The 10,772-nt window shown below is 47.0% G+C and overlaps 1 protein-coding gene across 4 annotated transcripts in view; it reads left to right on the top strand.

The window, feature by feature from the left end:
* CIMIP4 (ciliary microtubule inner protein 4) overlaps positions 1–2,480 on the top strand; it is a 20,078-nt gene extending 17,598 nt beyond the window's left edge. For 3 of the 4 annotated variants that reach the window (XM_019664602.1, XM_019664601.1, XM_019664600.1), the window contains one exon: positions 2,017–2,421. In XM_019664602.1, coding sequence (XP_019520147.1) covers positions 2,017–2,294 — 278 coding nt within the window. In that variant the 3' untranslated portion in view covers positions 2,295–2,421. Of the gene's footprint in view, positions 1–2,016 lie in introns of all 4 variants that reach the window. The other variant, XM_019664604.1, reaches the window with a different exon arrangement.
* Positions 2,481–10,772: the final 8,292 nt, after the last annotated feature.

Raw genomic sequence — 10,772 nt, 5'->3', positions numbered from 1 at the left:
GTCATCTCAGCTTACATGTTATGAGTTTACAGAATTTTAATTCTACGTAAACGAAATAGTCTAAACCATGGATTCTGGAGCCGCAGAGCCTGGGTTTGAGTCCTACACCTTTCACTTACCAACTGTGTGACTTTAGACAAGTGACTTAATAACCTTTCTGTTTCAGTGACTTCAACAGTAAGATGGAAATAATAATCATACATATCTCTTAGTGTTGTTGAGAAGATCCAATGAGTAAGCTCTGTGTGCTTAGCACATGGTAAATCTTAAAAAATGGTTAGCTCTCATTGTCATCATCATTATTTCACCCCATAAATTAGACATTGATACTGTTTTTATAATTGATGTATATTTAGGTTTACTCAAGGTTTCCACTTTCTTTGTCCACTACACCTTCTTGTATCTCAGGTCTTTCTAATGGGATCATATTTTTCCTTTCAGAAATATGTTGTTTAGAAGATTTTTTGGGGTTAGATTCTGATGGTAAATTTTAGGCTCAGAAAAGTCTTTATTTCGTTCTCATTCTCGGAAGACAGTTATTTTAGATAGCCTTAGATTGTTGATTATTTACTGTCAGCACTTTGATTATCGTATTTCATTTCCTTCCAGTGTTGATGGTTAATCAAACTCTTGTTATTCTTTGTAAGTAATCTGTTCTTTCTCTATGGCTACTTCTAAGATTTCTGTGTCTCTGGTGTTCTAAATTTTACTTGGCTATACCTAGCTAGGTAAGAAAGTTTTGGACTTATGCTGATTAGGGAATTATGATTCTTGAATCTAATGATTCATATCCTTAGATATTCATCAATTCTGGAAAAAATTCCAGCCTGTATTTTTTCAAATATCGCCTCTTCCCATTTTCCCATCTTTCCTTCAGAACTCCAATTAGATGTATGTTAGGTCTTCTCATTGGACCTTCATTTAACAGCTTTTTTATATGTTCCACATCTTTTCCCTCCTCTGTGCTGGATCCTAGTTCATTTCTTTATTATTTTTTATTTTTTTATCTCTTTTAGCTGAGCCATCCTGCTACCTGTTGGCAGCTCAGCGGCTGCTCAGCTCGGGCTGGACTCGAACTGCTGTTGCTCAGAGCTCAGACTCTTGAGCGAGCTCTTAACCAACTGAGCCACTCGGCCGGCCCCCTAGTTAATTTCTTTAGATATATCTTCCAATTTACCATTTTTCTTAGCTGTATCTAATCTGCTATTTTACCTGTCCATTGAATTGGTTTTTTAAATGTTATATTGTCAATTTTCAAACTTAGAGAAAAGTGGAGAGGATAGTTTAATGAATAGATGTTTCACCCATCACTCAGCCTCAACAATTATTGATACATGGCCAATCTTGTTTTATCTTTTCTCCCACCCACCCATCCACCCCACCCCAACTGTTTCAAAGCAAATAACAGGCCTCTTATTATTCACTGAATTCTCAATTATTATATGCTTCATTTTTGAAATTTCATTTGCTTCTTTTACTGATCTGTTCTTTCTGGGCACTGTCTTATTCTTTGCTTATACTTTTATTCTCTTGCATGACTCTAAACATTAAATATACTTATTTCAAATTCTGTAACGGATTATCCAAATCCTTGGTATCTTTTGGGATTAGGTGTTCTGTTTGATGTTTCAGCTGACTCTAGATCGTGGTAATTTATTTCCTTGTGTGTGTTTTAACTTTGCTCATAGAGATAAATTTTCTGAAAATATAGGTATTAATTGCCACATGCCTTATGCTTCGATAATGTAATCTTCCCCACACAAGGTCATTTTATTCCTTTGAATGGATGAAGAGACCAAAGCTCCGAGAAGTTAAAAACTTGTCTGAGGCCACACTGTCCATAAAGGCTGGAGCTGGGGTTTAAGCCCAGGCGTACCTCCCTCTGCCTTACCCTCCCCAGTCTCCTACCGTCTCACCATCCACCATCCGTAGGGGAAACCGACATCAGGTGTGAACTCGAGAGCGCCTGACTTCCACTGACTTGGGGTTTCTGGGGATTGACTTGGGGCTTCACAGGGGCCACCACAGAGATGAAGAGTCTCATGAAGGCCTCTTACACCCCAGAGGTGATTGAGAAGTCGGTGAGGGACATGGAGCACTGGCATGGCAGGAAGACGGACGATCTGGGTACGTGGGGAGCTGGGAGTATGGGAGGGAGGCGCTCCCCTAATTGGGCAGGGTGTGTTGGCTTCAAGGTCCAGACAGAAGCCAGCGTAGCTGAGAGAGCCCTGGCGTGGGCCCGGAAGAGAGGTATGCGTCACCACCGGGGCCTGGGCACTCTGGAGGTCCCCTAGGTGATGTGTTCTTGCTCCTGCCCTGATCTCTGCAGGACGGTGGCACCAGAAAAACGCCATGAACATGAACTTGCAGAAAGCACTGGATGAGAAATATGGGGAAAAGAGCAAAAGCAACAGCTCGAAGTACTAGGTATGACTCAGAAGAGGTGCCGTCGACTCAGAGAACGTGCTAACAATAAAGAAAGCCGCAGATCTAAGCCCGTCTCCTCCCTGCTTGGTGCTTTCTTCAAGTTGGGGTGGGGGCCAATGTTCAATGCTGGAGAGACCAACTGAGGGAGAGAGAAGCCTCGAGGGCCCCAGCTGTCCCCCAGACCTGCCCCCTAGCCACACGCACCCCCCCCACACACACACCCTTCCCCCATAATTCCAGGAAAGGACGTGAGAGCTGAGCAGGACTTTGTCTCGACCCCAGTGTGCCTCGCTTCTCCCTCATGCCCTGTATGGAGGGGTCCTCGAGCAGGCATTGCTGGATCATACCTTGTACGCCCTCCCTAGCAGAACCCCAGTTATTTCCAGCCACCCATTCCTTCCCTGTGAGCCCATGGACTTCAGAGGAATTGGCCACATCCCCTTCAATCCAGGGATAGTTTTGATTGGTCTCACAGTAATCCTTGACCCCTCCCCCTACACATACAAAGTGGTTGGTTCAGAAATGGGGATGTGACTCAATATGGCCAATGAGATGCAAGGAAAGGTGTGTGTGTGTGGGGGGGGGTGGTCTGGGAGATTCTTTTTTCTACTAGAAGAGTTGGGGAACATCCCTCTCTCCTGTTGTATTGACTGAGGAACTGTACAGCTCAGACGACTCTTAGCAGACACACTATGACCGTAAGAACTGCAGGCACTGTGGCAGAATCTGGGTCCTCCATGACCTCACTGAGCTGCTCCATCCACCTGGCCAGAAGCCACCCACCTCAGGACTTATTATAATGTGAGCCTGGGCACCTGTTCAGAGAGCTAAACTTGCCATTAACTGACAAGGGTCCCTGGTAACAACAGGGGAGGGACCTGGGAATTGGTGCCCCAGGGAAGAGGCCCCCAGAGAAGGGGTTCCAGGTTAGACAGTCATGTCGAACAGCTGATCCTGAGGTTTATTACCTAGTGGGTCTCCAAGCCAGCGGCACACCCTACCCCCAGATCACTGTCCTGCACTCTCAGAATGTACTCTGCTAGTGGGTGGTATTTGCTGAGTTCCACCCCAAAATCTAGTGGCTTAGAGCAACAACTATCATTTGTTTGTTTATGATTGTGCGATTTGGGCAGGGTTAAAGAGGTATGGTCCGTTTCTGCTCCATGTGGCATCTGCTGTGAAGATGGCTGCTTCTCCCACGTGCCGGGTGCCTCTGTGGGGATGAATTCCACAGCTGGTGGCTGGCTGGGCATCACTTTCTCCTTGTAGCTAGCTTGGGCTTTTTCCTGGCATGGTGATCGGTCTCCAAGAAGGAGCCTTCCAAAGAGACAAGATTCAATGTGCAAGAGCTCATCACGCCTTGCACTGGCTTGTTACTGTTCCTGTGGTCAAAGAGACATGTGGCCAAGCTCAGACTCACAGAGGGAGGAGACTGCACTAGAATATTCTGATGGGCAGAACTGGTTCACTAGGGACCACCACAATAACAGTCTCCCATGGTGATCATATTTTGGAAAAATTAAAAGTAGATCACTGCCAGGAGAAGGGGGCTGCCCGTCCTCCCACAGAAAGGAATGACTTCTTTAAGGTAGGATTGGAGCAGGATGCAGTGTGGGGAGGTGAATTTAGCTCGATGGAATATTAATATTTACTGAGTACCTACCTATGTGCAAAGTTCTGAGTTCAGCTCAACTTCCATATTGGGTACCTAATTTCGGCAAGGCACTGTCCTTGTGCTGGAAAAACCAGACTTCATCTTTATTGAGTAGCTACTATCTGCTCAGCACATGTGGCAACTGAAAAAATGAGTCACCCAGAGTATTGTAGCTAAAGCAGACCACCTACTGTTTGGACATAGACTATGCCAGATGCATACGATGATGTGCCAAATGCTTTACACACACAACCTATCTCATCCTGACACCAGCCCTTAAAGCTATTACCATCCTCTTATGAAGACGACAAAATGGAGGCTTAAAGAGGCCGTGTAAATTGCCCGAGTATATACCAATAGGAAGCCGGGATTGAAAATGCAGGAATTTCCCACCAAAGCCATTTTCTATTCCGCCAGGCAACCATACTGTCATGTCAATAAATATACACAATGCGCCACAAACACTTGACCCTGTTAGGGGGACAGTGATATGAAGCCAGTGCGGTCCTTGTCCTCAAGGACTTCACAGTCTGCAGAAGACTGAATTTTCTCAGAAGCTGGTTTTGAGGCTCACCCATCCATCTGATAAACAGGTAGTGTGCCCCTCCCCTCGGCCCAGCCCTGTTCAATGAAGTGGGGAGTTCAGAGACGAACGAGTCATGGCACTTTTCCTCTACGCATCCAGAGTCTGATGGGGAGAGATGTCAGTAAACGGATACTCAGAAGTTTTACACATACAGCGAGAAGTTCGTGCGGGGCCAGTGGAGGCTCAAAAGAGAAACTGGGATGGGGTCGGGGCTGGTGGTCACCGAAGGCCTCCTAGAGGAGAGAGCTCTTGAGATGGGTCTTGGGACATGAGTAGGTATGTTCAGGAAGACAGGAAGGAGCACAACAGAGGGCGCAGTGTGAACAAAAACTTAGTACGGTGTATTCGGTGTATTCGGGGAGCTGCCGGTGGCTTGTTAAGCTTGGAGGGTAGGGCTCCACAGAGGGGCGGAGGTCAGGTGGGAAAGTAGAAAGAGCACGTATGCTTGGGTGGGGCTGTGCATGCCCTGTGAGGGCCTTAGATGTGAGACCCCAGGAGCTGACAGGCTGGCTGGAACATACAGGGTTAATAATGACCGAAGAAGCCATGCTGGAGAGTTGAAAAGATGTTCAACGTCTCCAATAATCAGAGAGATGCAAATTAAAACAATAAATTCATCGGGATGGCAAATATTCAAATGCAAGTGTAGGTGAAAAGGAGGGAAATGGGAACATTCATACACTCAATGAGTTATGAGCGTGGAACGGCAAGGCAGAGTTTAGCAAAATTGAAATTGTATCTTATAACTTAGAAATTCCATTTCTATGGTGCCTAGAGAAACTCGTCAACACGCACAGCAGGAGCCTCGCACAGAGATTCACTGCAGCATAGTTTATAATTGCAAAACAACCGATATACCTGCGAGCAGGAGAATGGACACATGGGGTATTGTACGGCCGTGGAAAGGAATGGACCACATCTACACACACCAGCATGGGAAGATCTCACACTATATCATAGGGGGGTGGAAATGACAGTCTTCAGAATTGAGACCCACAGTCTGAAACGTACCATTTGTGTAACCTTCAAAAGACACACATGCACAACCCCTCCGTTGCTCATGGATACAGTTGTGCAAGTACAAAGGTGGACTGGAAGGGTGCTGCAGAAGTTCAATACACATAATAGTGAATGTAGCCCTTTTCAGGCGCAGCTTTGCTTTCTGTAACTGCAAGAGAGAGCTGCCAAAATGCCCCCCAAGAGCATGCCAACGCTGGGAAGAGCGGCTGAGTAACAGAACGCTGGGGAGCTGAGCAATTTCAATTTTGACGGAAGTGAACAAATGATACAGGTTTCATGACTTTGCCTCCATTAAAGATTTCATTTCAGAACATTAAGAGGAATCCTTTTAAATTAGGCATTGAATATTTTGGAGAGAGAGAAGCTGTCATCTTGGCAAAATAAAACCTGCATAGTTTTTAAAAGCTTAAGTAAGTATATAAATATTCACCTATTTGAATAAAACAAATTATATGGTAATATAATTTAAAAAAAAAACTTAAGTATGGCCTTTATCGCACTGATGCTGTTTCCAACATTGTTCCTTGTTCTTCATGCTCCTGAGATCCCTAGATGGTGGAATTCGTAGTGATTCTTAAGTTGATTCAAAGGCGGTGCAGGGACCAGATCTTAAATAGTATTAATTCACACAGTGGAAGGTATTCACCCGTGAATTTATGCAGGGCCTCATTTGCTCATAGCGATTCAGAACCATCTTCATAATTTCTGTTACATCCAAGTACCACCTGAGGGGGAACCTGTAAAAGCAAACCTGGGAGGCCCTGACCTAGCCTCTGTGGCTATCAGCCCCACGTGGCTCTATTCCCAGTCTAGCTCGCCCTCTGGTGGCAGTGCCTCTAAATTGCAGGCCAAGTACTTAGGTCTCATAAATCCAGGAAGCACATGCTAAGGAGGGAACCTAGACACCATTCGGTTACATCTTTCTAACCATGCCTTTCCTGTCCTCACTCATAGCTCCATTTTATAGATGAGGAAACTGAGGCTCAGTGGAGTGGAATTATATCTAATCTGGAAGTAAACAGTCCACACTGGCCAGCTTTGCAAATCCAAACTGTCAGTGATGATGCTGGGTGGCAGGCAGAGCCTGTCCCCATTTTCCCTCCAGGAATCATGGTCTCTGTGGTGACTCTCTAGCGGGGCTCCAGTCTTTGGGAAGACTGCGTTACTTGTCGGAGCCTGGTTCTCATTCACAGCAGGGGCAATAACACCGCTCTCAGAGGTCATTGTAAAGATTGCCTGAGAAAATGCACATCCAGGACCTGGCACAGGGCATAGCCCTCTTACCGGGGTGTAATAAATGCTTATTCTTTTCCTTCTGTCAGGTCTTCCAACTATGTGATTCAAGGAACACTGGGACATGTTAATAGGCTCTGTCAAGGTAAAAATGTCCGAACCTGTAAGGAATTTTTATAAGATTTTATTTGAGCCAAACAGATGACAATTGCTGGGAAGCAATATCTCAAATGCTCTAGAAAGTGACTTTTTTTTGTTGCAGTTTCTTTTATACCTTTAGAATTAATGAAGGAATGTAAGGAAGATTACATGAAGGTGAGAGAAAGCAAGGCACAGGATATGTAATAAGATTATGTGCTGCCTTGAGGGTGGTTACACCTTTGAGGAGCCTGGAAAAGAGAATTACCCCTGGCATATCAAGGGTGTATTGACCTAGAAGCACAAGAACAATGGACAGGTAAAGATAAGCCTTTTTTTTGTTTAAGATTTTATTGGGAAATTGGGGGAGGGGAACAGTGTTGGGGAATTGGGGAAGGAAACCAGCCAAGTTGTTGTTTTTCAATCTTCGTTGTGGAGGGCGCCAGTCGCCATCTGGCTGCCCATCAGCAGCTCGTGAACCCTAAGCTCAAGGTGCTGTGTTCAATCTTAGTTGTGGGTGGGCGTAGCCACCATCCCATGCGGGAGTCAAACCAGCAGCCTTGTTGTTAAGAGCGCATGTTCTATCCACTGAGTCATCCGGGCAGCAGCTCAGCGTGCTGAGTTCAGTCTTAGTTGCGGATGGGCGAACAGGCAATCTTGTTGTTACACCAGCTGAGCCATCCTGCCAACAGCATCACTGGCCCATGTGGGAATCGAACCAGCGGCCCTGTTGCTCAAACCAGCGGCCCTGTTGCTCAGATCTCGCGCTCTTAAGCTAACTCTTAACCAACTGAGCTGCTTGGCCAGCCCTAAAGATAAGCCTTTTATTAAAGACATCACATGCCTGGGGCGTGACTACTCACCATGACCTCCCCAGTTAGGATATCACCCTGCGAGGTTACTCTCCTTTACTGGACTGTCAGTTTTATTACAGAACCCCATTTTTGTCCACCGTGCTATGTGAAAAATTGCCCCATTGTTAGATGAATTTGGATTATGCTAGTTTAAATAACACTAAACAGATTTATTTTATGCAAGACTTCTTAGAATCTGGAACATGCTAAAATCACTGTGTCACTCCAATTCTTGTGTATAGTGTTCACTGTTCCCCGCTGTGCCTGGCTCAGACAGAACGAGCCACTAATAGCTGTGACAATTATAATGATTTTAATAGAATTGCAGGTTCAGAATCCTGGGAAGTCAGCTCAGGAAGAGTAGACCCGTTTTTTGGGGGTGGTAAATGGACTGACGTGTAAACCAGGGTGCGCCTTATCAGGGTTCACGGAACACCATGTGTGCCACAGGGCTTGACCACCTTCTCCCTCTGGCCAGCCCTGCAGGCATCCCTTGGGGTGCCTGCAGATAAGTAATCAGAGAAGGCTTGAGCCTGTCCTCAAACAAGGGGTGGGGGGAAGTTTCGTGGCTGGTACTGTACAAATCAGGCTAACTGAGGGCTATTCAAGCCTCCTGCTCACCTTCCTATGCTGCTTGCTTCCCTGGTTTACAAGCAAAAGGGTGACCTGCCCCAGGCAATGGCCAGTAATAATCTCTTTCCAGTGGGTCAGTATTTACTGAGCACCTACTATGTGCTGGGTGTTTGGCATCATGGAGGAAACAGGGATGTAGTTCTGCTCAGAGAGCTCCCAGGCTAGGGTGTGATATGAGGGACATAAACAAATGTGATACAAGGGAGTGAGAGGGTCAGGAGAGGCGGGGAAGGGAGGGCGCAGCAAGGGTGTGGGTAGAGTCTGGGGCCTCCGGGGCAGGACTTTAAGAGCTGTGAAGCACTGCCCTGGGACACAGGCAATTTGGGGTGGACACTGCTGGAATCCCGGAGCAGGTCAGGGTTCTGGTGTAGATTGGTGGGGTAGAACATTCCAGACCCAAGGGAAGGACATTTGTGACTCAGCCTTTTGGAGGTCAGAAGTGATGAGTTCTATAGCTGCTACTTGCTCCCCAGCTGGCTCCCACAGCACTTCCCCTCAGGCTGACTCTAAGGCCTTGAGCCATCATGATTGTAGGTAGTTGCTTTAATTTATCTGAACCTTTGACTCCTAAGAAATTTTCCCTAGGTGTTGTTTTGCTTTCTGCCAGGTCTATTTACCCCTTTGTCCAGGGTATCCCCCTACTCCCCAGCCTCCTTGCAAATGTTTTACCACAGAAAAGTTAAGTCACTGTGGAGTGAGTCTGAGAGCATTTCCTCAGATTTAAGAGACTCGAAACCCAGGATGACCCTATTACGAATAATAGCAAGCACTGAGACAGACTTTAGATGCATTAACTCAATCACAACACCGCTGCGACACATAGGTACCTTTACTCTCCCCATTTTGCAGATCCAGAAATTGAGGCACAGAGAGGTCTAGTGACTTGCCCAAGGTCACACAGCGAATAAGTACTGGAGCTAGAATTTGAATTTTGTGATCTAATGCTGAGGCCCGTGCCCTTCACCAGTAGGCTGCATTGCTTTGAGGGAGCGTAAAGGATGTGGTTTTTTGTTTGTTTGTTTTCAGGAATTAGTGTGGGCAGGAGCGAGATTTCTGGAATGTTGGTATAAAGAGTACAGAGGAGCAATAAAGCAAAACTGGAACAACAGAAAACAACCAACAGCCCAGAGGAGTTCACACAGAGATCTTTATGTTTGCTGCTACTCCTTAAATTCTTCCTGGTAATGAAACACCAGCAACCTTGTAAAGCTGGTGAAGGAGGACAAGCTGCGGAGCACCTGGTGTGAGGAAGCGCAAGGAAGATTAGCCGAGGTGACGTGGACAGGCGGCCACGCGTGCGGGGCTTCCGGGACTATGGCCCTGAGGTCGTTAGCCCACGTGCTCCCTCCCTGAAGAGGAGCGTGAGGGCAGAGGCTGGGAGGTCTTCACAGACCCCCTGTACTTGCTTATTAACGAATGGGGAAACCGAGGCACACAACGGCGAGGGAAGTGAAGTGGTGCCCTCTCAGTGACCTGTTCCCCTTGCTAACTCAGCTTGCAGTGGGCCGAGCTGGGACTCGGGTCTCAGGATTCTCCCCCCCACCCCCACCCCCGGACGCAGCTCAGCTGCCAAACAGATGTGAGATCCAGAAGAGTTACTGAAGCCTGCTCTGAGCCTGGGGCTCCTATAATGGGACCGTCAGAGGGCAGGGCTTACAGGGCGGCTGTGAGGTTATCCCTGAGTGTCCCTGAGTGCAGTGCATGCAGCAGTGCCTGGCCCTGAGCCGTGCTGTGCAGTGTTATTATTTTCAATGCACTTTTGCTCCCCGAAAATCATTTAAAAAAGAAAGAAGCAAAGAATGGCAAAAATAGGAAGAAACCCTTTCATGATTGGGAAGCTGAAAAGCTGAGAGGGGAAGTGGAAGACATCCCTAGGGTCAGAAATCAGACCCTGGGGTGCTCCCCCCACCCCCACCCCCAGTCTGGGCAAGGCTTTGCCTACAGGAGGCAGATAAACACATTACCCATTACCCAGCTGCCTTGTCCGTGGTCAGCTGGCTGAGCAGAGAAATTTAAAAACAACAGCCCAAGACAGTCCCTGGGGGGCAGAGCCCCGATGACTGAGTCCAAGACTTGGAGGCAGCCTCAGAGTTTGGGTTCCCTAAAGCAGACCTGGGCAAGGATGTCAGGCACGGGTTTACTTGGGAGCCATTAGTAGGAGATGACAGCTGGAGAAGTGGAGAAGTGAGAGAGAAGGAAGGAAGCCCCCCAAAAATGTACACTGTTG

This window comes from Hipposideros armiger, unplaced genomic scaffold (genome assembly GCF_001890085.2).
Source record: "Hipposideros armiger isolate ML-2016 unplaced genomic scaffold, ASM189008v1 scaffold_426, whole genome shotgun sequence".
Taxonomy (NCBI): domain Eukaryota; kingdom Metazoa; phylum Chordata; class Mammalia; order Chiroptera; family Hipposideridae; genus Hipposideros; species Hipposideros armiger.
Note: the sequence above shows the minus strand (reverse complement) of the source record. Positions and strands in the feature narration are given on the sequence as shown.